Below are 17,112 nucleotides of genomic sequence, written 5' to 3' on the forward strand. Positions count from 1 at the left end.
ATAGTATAATATATTATATTATTTATTTAAAATGGGTAAAGATGGAGGAGGAATGACTCCTAAACAAATTAGTAATAGTATTAAAGCAAAAGGATTACAAAGATTAAGATGGTATTGTCAATTTTGTCAGAAACAATGTAGAGATGAAAATGGTTTCAAGGTAAGTAGTTTGAAGTAGTTGTTACAAGTAAAAGAGCTTATATTAATATACTTCTTTTTATTTTAGTGTCATTTATCAAGTGATGCACATATGAGACAAATGGAGGTGGTAGCAAGTAATTCAGGAATGTTTGTTGACAAGTATTCACATGAATTTGAAGAAGATTTTATAAAGATTTTGTCTAGACGATACCCTACTACTAGAGTGGCAGCCAATCAAGTATACAATGAATTTATAAAGGATCGTAGTCACATTCATATGAATGCTACTCGGTGGCCTTCACTATCAGAGTTTGTAAAGTATCTTGGTAAAGAGAGTAAATGTGTGGTGGAAGAGACATCCAAGGGTTGGTATATCACCTATATCAATAGAGACCCAACTTTTGTCAAACAACAAATGATAGCAGCCGATAAACGTGAAAAGGTTGAAATAACAGATGAAGAAAGACAACGTATAGACATTGAAAAAAGATTACAAGAAATGTCAAAATTATTGCCTCCAACTATAAATGAATATAAACCAACTGAAATTTCAACTGATCAATTTAAATCAATTTCTTTATCTTTTCAAAAAGATAAAGAAACTAAAAAAGATAATCAAAATCAAAATAATCAAAATAATAATAATTTAAATATTTTCAATTCATTAACAAATAATAATAATATTAGTAGTAATAATAATAATGGTAATAATAATAATAATAATAATGTACAAAAGAAATCAGCATTGGAAGAAATTATGGAAAAACAAGAACAAATTAAAAAATTACAACAACAAAAATTACAACAACCAAAACAAGAGGAATCATCATCATCATCATCTACATCTACATCCTCTACGACTATTTCATCTGGCTGGTTAATTAAAAATTTAATAGTTAAAATTATAGACAAGGAATTAAAAGAATATTATAAATGGAAAGGAGTAGTGGAAAAGGTATCAGATGATGGATATGTTGGACAAATTAGATTATTGGATGATGATAGGGTATCGCTAAATATTGATCAAGAGTTTTTGGAAACAGTTATACCAGGACAGGGACAAGAGGTTATGATTGTAGATGGTCGTCATAGAGGTCGTCATTGTAAATTATTGGATATTGATTTAGACCAATTCTCTGGCACATTGATAGATCTTGAAACAAATCAAACTTTTTTAAATATTCCCTATGAACATTTTTGTAAATTAAAATAAATTAAAACAAAAAAATCAATCATGAAGGAATATTATTGTACACAACCCCCTTTTTTGCATACACCCCCCTTTTTTCCCCTAACCCCGCCCTCATCCATTCAACACACCAAACCCCACCCTTCATTACAAAAACAAAAAATGATTATTATTATTATCATTCATTCATTCATTTATTAATGCCTGGCATACATACATACATATAAATACATACATACATAAATAATCATAATAACCAACAATATCATAATCCTTCTTCTTTTTCTTCCTTTCTTTTCTTCTCTATCTTGTCTATCTTGTCTATCTACAGTCTACGATATATACCATCAAAACAATAGATGAAGAAAAGAAAGAAGTACTAAAGTAAATAGAGAGATAATAATAATAATAATAATAATAAAAGGGTAAGCAAGAAAAGGAGAGAGGGAATGACAAAACATGTGACCAATCAAAAGATCGACCAAAATTAATTAATTTTGATGTTGGGAACCAGCAAGATAAACAACGACCAAACTTGATTTTTTTTTTCTCAATACATACATCACCAAATCTTTTATATCAAAAATCATTCATTCATTCAGTTAGAAAGAGAAAGAGAGAGAGAGAGAGAGAGAAGAAAAAGGTTACTTTAAACTATAGTACTTGTTAATTGCTTATACAATTTAGTTTAGTTAATTTTTTTTTTGGTTGGGAACTTTTTTTTTTTTGTTTTTTAATTTTTATGTTCTCTTTGTTAGGGAGAGAGAAGTTAGCACACCTTAATCTTACACCACTTCGCAGTACATATCATTATCATATCATATCATACTCCCTTTTTTTGTATATTTTGTATATATTATATATATTGACTCAAAGACTATCTATCTATCTTTTAATCATTTAGAAACTTTAATTGCTGATTAAATTAAGAAACTCTCGGACGACGACGACAACGACGACGACGACGATATAGCAAACGACAACAACAACGACGACGACAAACAAATAATAACAAATAACAACAAATAACAACAAATAACAAATAATAACAAATAATAACAAATAATAACAAATAATAATAATAATAATAATAACAATCAATATATATATATATATTAATATATATAGCTTTTACATATGAAAAAGAATAACAAAAAACACAACTACTTTTATAAACAAGATTGTTGTGAATCAAAGTCATCAAAAGTAGTAGCATCTTCCATCTCATCATTATCAAACAACAATATTATAGACTCTGCGTCACCACTTCAACTACTACAACAACAACAATCATATAATAATTTAATATCAAATTGTTGTAGCAGCTGATCAAATCCAAAAGATTAAAAAAGAAAAATAGTTTAGATAGATATATTAAATAATATATCAAACCCCCCCTCACTCACCTCACCTATCACTCAACAACAAATAATCAAATCAATCAAATCAAATCAATAGAGATAGAAAAAGAACTTAGACATTCTTTTTGCATTTTTTTTTTTTTTTTTACATTATCCTTGCATTAGAAATAATCCAATCAAATATATACAAATAACATACATATAACAACCACAAAAAAAAATATAGAAAAACAAAAACAAGTAAGTAGGAATAACCCTAAATATTTATTATTATTTCCATTATTTTCCAATCATTTTCTAATTCCCTTTTTTTCCGTTTAGATCTATTGATGTGTCGAGCAGAAGATTTATTTGTTGATAAAGTTAGTATCCATTTCATTTGTCCAATAGGAAAAGGAGTCATCGAAGATCCAATAGTCACACCATGTGGTCATACATTTTGCAATCCATGTCTACAGAATTGGTTAAATACAAGAAGGCAATGTCCGACCGATAGATTGCCAGTAACGCATAAACAACTTATACCAAACTATCTCGTTTTAAATATATTGGCTGATCTCATTGTAAAGTGTGATCATCATGCTCAAGGTTGTCAATGGGTTGGAAAATGGTCAACACTTAGTTGTCATCTTAGACAATGTCAAGCTGCTTTACCAAAAGTTAGATTTTGGGTAAAGAAATAGAAAACAAAAAGAAAATCTTATTCCATAATTAAATATTAATTTTATCTTTTTTTCTATTTAGTTAAAACATCATGTACCATTTGGACAACAAATAAGAGTGACAGGAAGTTGTGATCAATTGGGGAATTGGGATCCACAAAAATCATTTCCACTCAAGTTTTCACAAGGAGATACTTGGGAAGGTGAAATCATACTTGGCCAAGCAGGTCGAATAGAATATAAATATTTTATATCCTACTATGACACTGGTGAATTGGTGTATTGGGAAGGTGGACCAAATAGAGTTTTTTTAGTTTCAAGTAACTCTAATTATAGGAGAGATATCTTTCGTAATCCCTAAAAAAAAAAAGAGAAAGAAAAAAATGACACAAATAAAATGGAAAAACAAATTAGAACCACAAATATAAATATATAAAAATAATCAATTATTTATATTTATTAATATTATTTCTATTTATTGAGATTCAATTAAATTTTTAATAAAATCCTTTTCATATTGAGAATTTAACATTAGGACTGAAGAATCGGTTGAAGGACAACGTAAAAGTCCAGGAGCAAATACCATTGCAATGTTATCGATATCCATTTTTGTTTTGGTTGAATAGATGGGAGAAGATAGAGTTTTGAGGAAATTTAAAAGATATACAATGACATCACGGTTGAGTTGGGGGAGTTGATTTAAAATTTGGGCACTTGCATTCTTTGAATTCCAACTTTTGATACAATCGTTGTAACATTCCATTGGGATAACTGGTTCGGTTAATTCACGAAGCCACAGTTTTAATAGACCTGCGAGCACGTGAACGTCGTTGGTATCGAGTGAAAAGTCCAATTCATTGATACGACTTTTAAATCGCATCACTTCAGATGTTTGACCTGGTACACGGAATATACCTTCAGTTTGGTATCCATCGTTTGATATGATTGATTCTACCAATGTCTTTAAGATGAGTGGAATATTGTCATTGTCACAATGTAGGCGGTCTCTTTGTATTTCCATAACTTGATCCAATGTATTATTAAATATAGTGTTGGATGGTGTAGAAGCTTTACCTGCTCCACCACTGCTGCTACTTCCACTTTTATCCTTTTTCTTTTGTTCTTTTTCTTTTTTCTCTTTTTCCTTTTTCTCACGTTTCTCTTTTTCCTTTTGTTCCTTTTCACCTTTTTTATCCTTTTTCTTTTGGTCACGTTCGATACGTTCTCGTTCCTCTTGTTGTCGTTTGGCTTCGAGTTCGGCAGTCTTGTTGTTGTTGGTTAGGATTCTGTCATCAAAGTATGGTGCTTTGATTGGTGGTGAAAGTCCAGTTGACAATCGATTGTTGATCATTGTACTCAATGTCTTGTCTGTATCTGGATTGTAAACGGGGCCTCCTGGATGACCATTGGTAGAGTTTCGTTTGATGGGTGGTGGGGGTGCCATCAAGTTGGGTGGTGGTGGCATGCCTCCACTTAGACTAAGTGACCCCATTGGCATTGGCGACGAAGATGATGATGATGCTTCTTGGCCCTGTCCTCTTTGCATTTGACCTTGTACAATCGCCATTTGTTTGGAATCCAATGATCCACCTCTTGCATGTTGTGGACTCATCTTGAATGATCTTGGTGGTAATAATTGACCTGGTATCACTGGTGGTGGGGATGGTGCAATTATTGGAGATATTGGTGTTTTAAATGTTGGAGGTGGTGGCATATTTTGTGGATGACCCTGAACTGAAATGGTTGGTGGAGGTGGTGGAGGTAATTGTTGAGTCATAAATGCTGGTGGTGGTGGAGGTGGTAATGTTATATTAACAGATGATGATGATGCTGGAGGTGGTGGAGGTGGTAAGTTATTATTATTATTATTATTAGATACATTGGGATTGGGGTTGGGAGGTAATTGACGAGTCATTGGAGGAGATTTATGGGTAGTTGGTCCAACACTATCACTTCTTGGAGGTGGTAATGGACGTCCAGTATTTGAAGTATTTGAGGTATTATTTATATTGATAAGAGGTGGTGCATTAAAAATAACAGATTGTTGGCGTGGTGGTGGAGGTGATGGGACTGTTGATTGAGAAGTTTGTTGTTGCTGTTGTTGAGGAAAAGTTGGAAGATTTCCAGTACTGTGAACGGGACCAGATAAACGAGGTCCTCCAGATGATGCGCTATTAGGTGTATTTGGTAATGATCCGAGTGAGTTTGATTTTCCAGTTGCATTCATGTTGGGTGGTATACCCAACTTTCTTTCGGGAACAGGTGGTCTTGGTGGTATGATACTATTTGAACTATTTACATTATTGTTGGCTCCACCAATCTTGGGAGAGGCTGGTGGTGAGATAAAATTGGGTGATGTTGATGCGCTATGATTATTAGAGGTGGTGGTATTGGTAGGTGGAGGAGGAGGTGGATGGGCTCGTCCCATCGATGGTGACAATGATTGTTTATATACTGGTTGTGGTGTTGGAATCGATGATTGTGAAGATGGAGGTTCAAAAGTATCACAACTTGATCTCTTTTTCAATCTATCTGCCAATTGAGTTTTAAAATCAATTTCCGATGACATCTCTCTCTTTATATTTATAATTAATATATTGATATATATATATATATGGGTTATTTAGATTATTATAATAATTGAATTTGAATTTGAATTTGAATTCTATAATAGATAGGATTAAAAAAAAAAAGGTGGATGGTTAATATTATGTATAAAAAAAAATATGTATAAATGTATTGATGATATTGATTGATTACGGGGAAAAACAAACAAACATCAACGTACAATTAATAATATATTAAAAACAATGTAAACAATATGTTGTAAATAATAATGTAAATGTCCAATATTACTCTTGGTTAGAAATTCTGTTTTGTGTGTTGTGTTTGTTTGTTTGTCTGGTGTGTTTTACTCTTGTGAGTGAGATAGTGAGAGAGAGTGAGTGTATTAGATCTAAACAATAAATCCAAATTCGTTAATTCATTTCACTTTCACTGTTTGTAACAATCGTATACAGAAGAAAAAAAAAAGAAATACAAAATATCACCTGATAAAAACTAAAGTGATCCAACGTCTGCAACAGTTTTTGACTTTTTAGTTAAAGTTTAAGTTTTTTATACCTCTCTCTCTTTAATTATTATAATTTATATATATAACTCTCTTTTTTTTGTTTGTTGTAATGATGAAAAAGTAGTGAATGGAATGGATTAATTATTATTATTATTATTTATTTATTGAATGGATTAGATGGATTTTGGATGGATTGATGGATTGATGTTAACTCTCTGTATAAATTAACTCTTTGTCTTGGTCGTCGTCGTCGTTTAATATTAAAACAAAAAAAATGAAGGACAGAGTTGGAAATCTAGATGACGTTCGCCTTTAGTTTGGGGGTTAGGATAGGTTGAATGGTTGATACTGTTGCTGTTGATGATGATGCTGCTGCTATTGTTTTCCTGGTGAAAAGTGACGATGAATCAATACAAGGTGAGATACACACACAAAGGTAAGAGAGTTGGCAGAGTGGTATCCAATACTTTTTTTCTTCTTGTTCTTCTTACCCCTCACCATAACAAACAAAACACAAATAATTCTTGAGAGTGTGGGAATATTGAACACAAAGAGAGGGTGTAGGTGATCGATCTTTAGAAAGTGATGTGAGTGAGTGGTGAACGGGTTGTTTCGATCACTATTCTACCACAACACACAATGGTGAGGGAGGATGATTCGAAAGTTTACTGTTTTTACTCAATTGCGCAGTTGTGTTGGTTGCGTCACATGATGATGATGAAATTTTGATTGTTATAAAACTTTGAGAAGCTTTGATCTTATCTTACCTTTTGTTTTTTCAAACTCTAAAATACAATGATATATTTATATTTATTTTTGGAATTCTATTATTATCTTTTTTTCTACTTTTTAACTAATACTACAATCAATTTTAAATTATACACAAACTAAAAGTTACTTTTTACTAATATTATTTGTTTGCTGTGTTGGATCCGTTTTCTGTATTTATATATATATATAACAAATTATTATATAGAAAAAGGAGGGAGTCGAGGAATAGATCGAAAGAAAAGTAAAAGGGATCACAAAGCAGGTGTAGAATAGAGTGAAACAGTAATACTAGAGAGAGAGGGAAAGAGAGACGAAAAAAATTAAATTAAATTTGTCAATATTTTTTGATCGGTCGATCGAGATCTCTGATAAGACAAGTCGAGAAAATAATCAGGCGCTGAAAATCCCACTACCAGACCTCAGTTTACGTCACCATTTTTCGTTCAAAAACCCAAAAGTCCATCTCAAAGTTTTCATGGTCTGATCAGAAGGGGATCTCCTCCTCAAACCCCTTTGACCATGGAAAATTTAACGACAAAATAAAAATTTTTAGACCAGGTCACAGTTTTGTGACAAGCCATTGTTCTCAGTAGAGACCTCTCATTTCAAACAGATACAATTATTTTCAAACCGTTTGATCGACTTGTTCATCAACAAACCTACCTAAACATCTATAAAAAACAAACTTTTAAAGAACGAATGATGGTCTAGTAAAAATAGTATCTTGATCATATGTATGTAGTAAAGAATCAAAGAAAGTATAGTCATATTGACCAATTAATTTATTTTTAGAATGGTAGAGTAACGGTTATCAATATATCAAGCAATATCAACAAAGAGAGAGAGAGATGATGAAAGAATTGCGATACCTTTCATCATCATTATTAAAATGATCAACATGGCTATATCTCCGATACCATGGTATTCAAGTTTAATTAATATATTATATTAATGAGTTGATTTTGAGAAGAGTCTAAAAAATTCTACATTGCTTCTCTCTTTTGGTATTCGTGAAAATTTTGGATCAACAATTTTAATTTTTTAAGTCTAAACCAAAAAAAAAAAGCAAATAACAAACTTCAAATAGCTTGGCAGGCTTTGTAGAACGGTCATACATAGAAATGAAGCCATAGTGTATTATAACTATCAATTATCTTTATTTCTTTTCCCTAGTTTTTAAGTATATGGCAGCAATAATTGGTATTCATCCATCCATCGATCCAGCAGAAACCAGACAACAGTAAACAAAAAAAAAAAAAGGAAAAGAAATAAAAGATAATTAATAATAATAATAGTAATAAATAGTAATAGTAATATTAGTAATATTGTACAAAGAAAAAGGAGCAAAAAAGATGGATACCGATTACACTGCAGATGGGCATCAACCACCACCACCAGCCCTACCACCACCTCCTCCACAACAACAAGATCAACAAGACCAACAACAACATGAGCCACTACCATTTGAAGGACTATCTGTTATAATAGATGAAACCACCCAAACTTTACCAAATGATCCTCCGAGCAGGTTGAGACTTTGGACTCTATTCGGATTGGTAGAACTTGGAATGGAAGAAATGGTAGATAATCATATAAGTTTGGAAGAGTTGTTACGGATCATTAATAGTATACCCGCGGATAACCTTGGTGATGAAGAGATTGCTAGACCGATTGCCATGAGAGATTTTGTGTCCGCCATTGCTTTCTTGGGAGTAAGACCGGTTCACATTGGACAAAACTTGGTCATAATCAATCTAGTACAATTCTGTACTAGATTAAGACAATATATCTATGGTTTCTAGTGGATTGAAATCATAGATATATAGTTGGTCCAAACCAATAAAAATAGATTTTCAAAAAAAAAAAAAAAAAAAAAAAAAGTATTTTTAAATTAAATTAATTTTAATTTCACAGCGCCTCTTTGTGATCATCACATGATCACTAGTTGTATTGTTTAGTACTACATACATATATTTATATAAACTTTTTCGTTTTATATGTATTACATATTTTATTTTATTTTTTAAAGTAACCCACCCTCTAAATAGAGTAGTAATAGATAGATAGTAGATAGCAGTAAAACTAAAAAGTAAAGTAAAAGGTATAATATTTTCATGATTAATAGTAAAAAGAATAGAAATAACTAAAATATGATCCTTTTACTTTTATTTATTATTTATTATTTATTTTGTAGATGAATAATACAAACACAAATACAAATGGATTAGTAGAGGGCGTAGCAAAAGCAGTTAAAGATCATCGTCGTGACCGATCTCAAATCGATTGGCGCAATGCTTACAGTATGGCATGTGTTATTGATCTTGAAAAAGAACTCTATTATCACAGTTTTGGTCGTGTCGGTGAATATCTGGCAGAGACAGTCAACCATTTGATTAAGATTGTTTCACTAAAGGTACCAAAAATGATGCAAGATAGAAGAGTTGCACTCAATCTGCTATACATTATGATTACTCAATGTCAACGGTGGCAAGACATCTACAACAACCATCACGATCATGGCCATCATCACTTTGCTACCCGTCTGCTTGGATCACACTGGCTCGATGAATTGGAAAGAGCCAAAGACACCTACCTAGAAGACGATTCTACTCGTGTGGTTGCCTCGGCCTACAAACTCGCACTTTCCTCTCTCTTGTATTGGAAAACCAGCGACAACAACAACAACAACAACAAAAACAAAAACAACGCTCATTACGTTTTCAATGTGTCTAGTGCCAATACACTGGATCCAGCAGCAGCAGCTTATCATGCTCCAGACCCTCATCAGATGATGACACCACCAGTTGACCCTGCTGCTCTAGTTGTACCAATTAGTCTATCGACTAGTCTTGTGCTACATGAGTTTGGTGAAAATAATTACAACCAGCCACAATCCGAACCAAACCAAGGCATTCAAGTTGGCGCGCACATCACGACCTTTGTGAATTCTCGCTTCTTGCCGGTCCCTGTACCAACCCTCGAGGAATTATTGGAAACCAAAACCAATATCGAAAATGTGGTATCCAGATCTGAAAAGCCCAAGAAGTACCGAATCTTACAAGCCTGCAGACTATTGGGTATTCGTCCGACTGTACATAATCAAGTAGATCTTAGAGTGGTATACTCTCATCTTCAAACACATATCAACCATAGTGGTGGGAATGATTAATTCAGGCATACATGATGATTAAAATAAATTATTTACCCACCATACCTCACACACTTCACCAACATCAAATCAACACCACAACATCAACATCAACACCGCAACATCAAGACCGATATACCATAAAAAAAAAAGAACAAAACGAAAATCACATTTTTTCATTCCATCCATTACCCTCACCACCAATAACATCAATGTACCACACATTCCACTACATTATTTACGGTGCACCTAACCATATTCATATTCATATCATATCAATTAATATTTATATTTTTTTTACACTACCATTACCACAATTTCCCACACACACACACACGAATAATATAACTATCTACCCCCCATCCATCACATCACATTATTTATTTATATATATTTATATATATTTTTTCATCGTTGAAATTATCTGCTCATTTTTTCTCTCTTCTCTTCCTCACTCGACTTGTTTGATCCAAACTTCTATACTACCATTATACTATAGATTTTAAAAAAAAAACCTTTAAACTTTATCATTTATTTCCTCTTTGATAACTATACCTATATATTATATATATCTCGCCACAACCAATAATATTTATATTTATATATTATTTTTCACTTGTACAAATTATTTTCTTTATTTCTTTTTTTTTCGTACATTTTTGGTGGCAATGACACTCTTGAATGGCTTTCAAAACTATTTATGACAATATCCTCTCTTTCCACAATAATAAATGTAAAGAGAATGGACCAACAATCAATGTAAATAATAATAATAATAGTGAAGATTTTTGGAATCATCAATTCCAACAATTTAACAACCAAATTCAGCAAACTAAAAATAATTTAAACAATAGTGATATTGACACTATCATTTCAATTTCACAACTATTAATTGACACAATATCATACCAACACACTTTCATCAACAACAATGACAACATTATGATTAAAATTTTACAGTTTCTAATTGAAACTTTCAACATTTATTACACCAGTTCTTTAAACTCTGAAGCGCCACCACCACTACCACCACATAGACTATGGTTATCTATCCTATTGTCGTGCCAAGTAAAACAATTCACCCGTCCTCAGGTCCAATCACTGTTCCACCATGCCATTACGTATCTGGAATGGGAAAGGAGTACCGATGCTAATACCATCGACTCTTTGGAACAAGCGCATGCTAATGCTAATGCTAATACCATCGACTCTTTGGAACAAGATCATGTTGATGCTAAAGCCGTTGACGACTTCTCAGGTCAAGAAGATTTCCATATGGAAGAAGATCAACAACTGGTATTCCGCCCACCTCAGGCCATTGTAAATACTCTTTTCGGCCAACAACAACAACAACAACAACAACAACAACAACAACAAGAGGCAACGGACAATCCCACCACCACCACCACCACGATCGTACATCAAGTTGAAACTATCGATGACATTGAATTCATAGTAATAGAAGAAGATTGGAATGCAACCAACCCCGCACCCGGTCCAACCTATCTAAGGGAGGTTTGGAACTTGTCAGATGTCCATGACACGGCCAGTGTCACTATTGGCCAAGACAATCAACCAAACCAACCACTCGTTTCAACGGCCGAGCTTTACAGTTCGATCATTGAAGATGACAACTCAGCCAATCAACAACCAACCACACAAGAAATCAACAAAGTACTCAATATTTTACAATCACTAATAAGTAATAACAAATATAATAATAATAATAATCATATACATTTTTTCCACCAACCCTATTTCAAAAAGGAACTTTCACAAGTTGTCAGATTCCTCGGTGTGCAACACGCTGAAACTAGAGGAACTGTAAACCTCAGATCGGTTTGCCATGCAATCGAGACACATTTGGGATAAATTACCAGAACCACGGAGAACAAACCAACACACACACATACACACTCATCATTTTCATTCTTTTTACTAAATTAAATAAATATGGATACTAGTCTAGTCTAGAGTTTCTAGTACAAAAGATGTCTCAGAGAATTTGTTTAGATGTGACTTTATACAATATTGTACAATGAAAATAAATAAATCTTTAAAAACAAAAAAGAAATAGAAGTGTGTGAATTATCAAATCTAACTTTTAACTTCACACAATGCCATCAAAAAAACTCGTTCATTTATTTATTTATTTATTTATTGTACCACAACAACAAACATGTAGTAATAATATTGTATTGATTATTCATTTACACAAAAAATATAATTATACATCACTCTATACGAACAAGTTCGGTCGTTTAGCGTTTAACTATTTCTATATATCTATATCTATTTAAGATTTTTTTATGTATATATGTAAATAAACAATCATTTTCGCTATATATCTATTTATATTGTAAATAAAATAATAATAATAATAATAATAATAATAATAATAATAATAATAATAATAATAATAATAATAATAATAATAATGAATCATCAATCTATTTATAATGATATCATTGGTTGGGTGGACAACAACAACAACAATAATAATAATAATAATCAAAATAACAATAATAATAATCAAAATAACAACAATAATAATAATAATGATGATGATGATGACGATTTTTGGCATAATCAGCTCTATCGTTTCATCAAGATCTCAGGTTATCAACAATTCATGATGACAGATGACATAGCGAAAACTGATGTAGATCTTTACACAGACATTATGGATCTTCTATTCAGAATCTCAACACCACACTATTTACAACACATACCAATAATCCTCACACTTGTGGTCGAGGTTGGTCAGATTATCATCTCAAAAGACAAATGTCAGTCTCTGAATAATATTATCAAGTGGATGGAATCTCTCAAAAGAGCCCAAAACCAATTCACCTTTACGCCAGCCGTCAACTCTGCATTTGAAAGAGCCTTTAATTTTTTTTGAAAATCGGATTGATACGCGTATTATACTCAAAACAATCTCTAGAGAAATTCGTTTATATTATGATGACATCAAAACAATAGGAAGCAGAGTAGTAGATATTCAACAACAGAATAATACTTTTATAAATCCAGATTTTTGGAATCAACAATTAGAATCATTTTTAATTGTCAACTATCTTTATATTATATACGTATATGTAAATAAACATTTTAAATCTATTATCAATAAATCATTTTCACTTTATAACTATTTATAATAATAATAATAATAATAATAATGAGCCACCAATCTATTTATAATGATATCATTATTTGGATAATCAACAACGACAACAACAATATTATAAATCATAATAATAATCAAAATAACAATAATAATATTAATGATGATGATGATTTTTGGCATAATATGCTTGATGGTTTCATCATGTTCTCAGGTTATCAACAATTCTTGATGAGAGATGACATAACGCAAACTGATGTAGATCTTTACACAGACATTATGGATCTTCTAATCTTTGAAATCTTAACAACACCTCACCTTTTCCAGCTCCTCCAACCACAACACATACAAATAATCCTCACACTTGCAGTCGAGGTTGGTCATATGATCATCTCACAAGACAATAATCAGTCTCTGGAAATCGAGTGGATGGAAACACTCGAAAGCGCCCGACACCAATTCACCTTTACGCCAGCCGTCAACTCTACATTTGAAAAGGAGACACGTTTGTTTGATGCCACAGTCAGCGCGCCCGTTGGAGAAGATCAAGACCAACAGGAGCTAGTGGTTCACGGAGGACTGCCCTCCTTTATCAACCATTTGGCTTTCCAACAACTAGCCGTTGAGGAAGAAGAAGAAAATTATCATGGAATAGCCTACCACGGTTTTATAAATCATTTAGCTATACAACAACAACAGCAACAACAACAAGTTGAAGAGGAGGAGGAAGGCGAGAATGTTATCATAAATATGGCATTAACCATGGGTAATTATCCTTGGTTTGCTCCATTCTCTTGTGATCCAACCTTTATGTGTGGTCCATTGGAAAATATATTAAACCATAAGATAGTATGTGGAGATCTTTATAAACTGGTCATCATAAACAATGATGAAACTAGCAAGCCACCAACTATGCAAGTTATAAATCAAGTATTTGATTATCTACAAGAATATTTTGGTGACGACCTATTCTCTGATATTAAAAATAATAATGTACATCATACCAATATATATAATAATCATAATAATTACGAAAAAATCAATCATAACAACTATTATAACAATAATAATAAGATAATCAATAATAATAATAATAATAATCATAATAAGAAATTGAAAATTCAACTCTATAGAAAGGAAGTTTCACAAGTTGTTAGATTTATGCAAGTCTGCCAAACCAATGGCGCTATCGATTTACGAGATCTATATCAATCTCTACAACAATTAATTTAAAAATAAATAACAAATGAGGAGCAATCCTTTTTTCCCAATTCGAGTAGGCTAACGTCACGACGACCCACACCCCTTTTTTTATTAACAAAACACAACAATTGTCGACATCTCACTTGTCCCTTGTTTCTCGAGTCGTGATCACCACCACCATTGTATTTCTTGGTGTTTTGTTGACATTGAATTGGTGGGTTGGCCGCTACTCGGTCGATGGTGTCTGTGGTGTGGAGGAAGAAGTGGGGATGTTGACGACGGGGTAGTATATTCTTCGTCAACATCCCCACTTCAGTCTGTCAACGGTATTTTGATCAATTAATTATGTGTCATCGATGTTGCTACTAAGTAAGTATAGAGTTTAAGATATATGATACTTTTGTTAAATCACCTACAACGATAGAAAAAAAAAAAAAAAAAAAAAAGACAGATAGTGATTCAATTGTACAAAGAATGAAAGGAATTGTATTTTCAAGTGCTGACCTACCTACCTACTAACAATTGATATGATGATGTTAGTTCTTTCCAGTTTTTGGATATGAATTTGACAAACAAACCAAAAGGGTGGGGGTTTTGAGGTTCAATACAATGAGGCTTCCAATAAACCTCCATCTATTGATATCATCGAATTCGTCCATGGTGTAATCCAGTCCATCGTTCTTGTAGATGATAGTTTAACGACCTCATCATCAAATAATAATAATAATAATAATAATAATAATCAAAATAATTATAATAATAATAACAGTTCCGAAGAACCAGTTTTAGAAATATTAGAAAACTTAAAGACGGAAATTTCACAAGTAATTATTTTCCTTGGAAACAAAACAAAAAGAGTTGACTTAAGGGAAGTGTATGCTTCCCTCACCGATTACCTAAAGGATCAAAAGTAAATTATATATATATATATTAAATCAAAGATCACGAGATGAAAATATTTTTATGGATCTCTCCAATCGACTTACATATCCGAATTAAGACTTGCCAGTGTCCATACTATAGTTCTGGTAAGCAGCATGTGCCCCTGATAAAATTTGAAGGCACGTGTTTTTTTGTAAATATTAAAACAAAAAATAAAATGTATTTATTTTATTTTCTTTATTCAATGATGATTAGTTTAATTAATTAATTTTGAAAACTAATATGTGATTGTGTATGAATCATTTTAATGATTGATTTCAATTGTGAATTTGGATTTTATCTATAATATATCATGATCGGTTTGGTTGGGTTGTTGTTGTTGTTGTTGTTGTTATTTAATTTAATGTTACATGTTTGTTTGATTGATTTAGAATAATCCACGACCCCAAATCTTTGCAGGATTGGTTTTGATCTTATTAGAGAGAGCAGCAAGAGCAGAGACAATGGCATCTGGATTTACAAATGGTACGAAATGGTTGGCTGGAACCACTGGAAGGGTCATAGAGTTGGACGAGAGTGAAGCCATGTAGGTTTGACGATTGATCCAGTCTTGGTCGTGGCTAGCAAAGAGGTTGACGTATGGCAAGTCCTTGAGAGTGTCACCCTTGAGAGTATAGGTAAAGTTGAGCATGGCAGATGAGAGCACCATGATGTTGTACTCTTGGATAGAGGCTCTGAGATTCTTGTTGGTCAAAAAGATGTCTTGGGTAGCTTTGACTGCACAATCTGGGAAATAAGCAGAGCCACTATTGAACCAACCATGACCAAGTGGGACGGCACCAGTCTCGGACAAAGCTTCAAGAGTGCCCATACTATTCATATTCATGTAGCCAGAGAAGACGTTGGTTAAACCAATGACGGCTTGTTGGTTGGCGTGGATGAATCCCCATTGAGAGTCAGTTCCATCGACTGTCAAAATACCGACGACATCCTTGGGATAGGCGAGAGAGTAGGTTTGGACAAAGATCGATCCCCATGACCAACCGACGAGGACATACTTTCCAGTCAAACCAGCGACTTGGAGTGACCCACGGAGACGCATGGCATAGTCTTGAGTGGTGATTGGGAATGGAGAAGCATCAGACCATCCCATACCATAACGGTCCATAAAGCAAGCTTTGCTAATGTTCCAAGCTGGCATGTTTTCCAAGACCGATGGAATGACAGACACCCAAGCAGTCGAAAAGAATGGAAGACCAGAGTCAAACAAGGCAATAGGTCCCTTTTGATTGGCAGATGTTACATTGGCATAACAACGAATATGCATCTTTAATCCCAAAAATGATGGGAAATGTGAAATACCAGTGTCATTGGCACCTAAAAATGAATTGGCTACATTTGGTAATGTTGTTTGAGATTTTACTCCCATTACAAATATAATTGAAAATAATAATAATAATAATTTCATGATTAAATAAAAGAAAGATAATTAAATAGATTTAAAATAGAGAGAGAGAGAGAGATAGTGATGATTAATTATTATATAATATAGTAG

The 17,112-nt window shown here is 32.7% G+C and overlaps 8 protein-coding genes across 8 annotated transcripts; 6 read left to right on the forward strand and 2 right to left on the reverse strand.

Moving 5' to 3' along the window:
* Window positions 1-31: 31 nt before the first annotated feature.
* DFA_02330 (kin17-like protein) lies at window positions 32-3,714 on the forward strand (the record flags this gene model as incomplete). The annotated part of the gene is made up of 6 exons (XM_004366660.1): window positions 32-160; window positions 227-1,340; window positions 1,991-2,016; window positions 2,459-2,648; window positions 3,013-3,362; window positions 3,436-3,714. 6 exons carry the CDS (start codon window positions 32-34, stop codon window positions 3,712-3,714), a joined length of 2,088 nt encoding a protein of 695 aa, XP_004366717.1.
* Window positions 3,715-3,828: 114 nt separating this feature from the next.
* gacO (RhoGAP domain-containing protein) lies at window positions 3,829-8,328 on the reverse strand (the record flags this gene model as incomplete). Its single annotated transcript, XM_004366661.1, has 3 exons — window positions 3,829-5,928; window positions 7,829-7,868; window positions 8,276-8,328. 3 exons carry the CDS (start codon window positions 8,326-8,328, stop codon window positions 3,829-3,831), a joined length of 2,193 nt encoding a protein of 730 aa, XP_004366718.1.
* A 221-nt stretch (window positions 8,329-8,549) lies between these two features.
* DFA_02332 (uncharacterized protein) lies at window positions 8,550-10,366 on the forward strand (the record flags this gene model as incomplete). Its single annotated transcript, XM_004366662.1, has 2 exons — window positions 8,550-8,909; window positions 9,392-10,366. 2 exons carry the CDS (start codon window positions 8,550-8,552, stop codon window positions 10,364-10,366), a joined length of 1,335 nt encoding a protein of 444 aa, XP_004366719.1.
* A 660-nt stretch (window positions 10,367-11,026) lies between these two features.
* DFA_02333 (uncharacterized protein) lies at window positions 11,027-12,217 on the forward strand (the record flags this gene model as incomplete). Its single annotated transcript, XM_004366663.1, has 1 exon — window positions 11,027-12,217. The coding sequence occupies one exon, from the start codon at window positions 11,027-11,029 to the stop codon at window positions 12,215-12,217; it is 1,191 nt and encodes a 396-aa protein (XP_004366720.1).
* A 565-nt stretch (window positions 12,218-12,782) lies between these two features.
* On the forward strand, window positions 12,783-13,250 carry DFA_02334 (uncharacterized protein; the record flags this gene model as incomplete). The annotated part of the gene is made up of 1 exon (XM_004366664.1): window positions 12,783-13,250. One exon carries the CDS (start codon window positions 12,783-12,785, stop codon window positions 13,248-13,250), a length of 468 nt encoding a protein of 155 aa, XP_004366721.1.
* Window positions 13,251-13,526: 276 nt separating this feature from the next.
* DFA_02335 (uncharacterized protein) lies at window positions 13,527-14,705 on the forward strand (the record flags this gene model as incomplete). Its single annotated transcript, XM_004366665.1, has 1 exon — window positions 13,527-14,705. One exon carries the CDS (start codon window positions 13,527-13,529, stop codon window positions 14,703-14,705), a length of 1,179 nt encoding a protein of 392 aa, XP_004366722.1.
* Window positions 14,706-15,149: 444 nt separating this feature from the next.
* DFA_02336 (uncharacterized protein) lies at window positions 15,150-15,589 on the forward strand (the record flags this gene model as incomplete). The annotated part of the gene is made up of 2 exons (XM_004366666.1): window positions 15,150-15,161; window positions 15,260-15,589. The coding sequence occupies 2 exons, from the start codon at window positions 15,150-15,152 to the stop codon at window positions 15,587-15,589; spliced, it is 342 nt and encodes a 113-aa protein (XP_004366723.1).
* A 395-nt stretch (window positions 15,590-15,984) lies between these two features.
* Window positions 15,985-16,986, reverse strand: DFA_02337 (uncharacterized protein; the record flags this gene model as incomplete). The annotated part of the gene is made up of 1 exon (XM_004366667.1): window positions 15,985-16,986. The coding sequence occupies one exon, from the start codon at window positions 16,984-16,986 to the stop codon at window positions 15,985-15,987; it is 1,002 nt and encodes a 333-aa protein (XP_004366724.1).
* Window positions 16,987-17,112: the final 126 nt, after the last annotated feature.

Source organism: Cavenderia fasciculata (genome assembly GCF_000203815.1).
Source record: "Cavenderia fasciculata unplaced genomic scaffold Scf_Dfasci-G-b-143d02.r1-5, whole genome shotgun sequence".
In the NCBI taxonomy this organism is placed as follows: domain Eukaryota; phylum Evosea; class Eumycetozoa; order Acytosteliales; family Cavenderiaceae; genus Cavenderia; species Cavenderia fasciculata.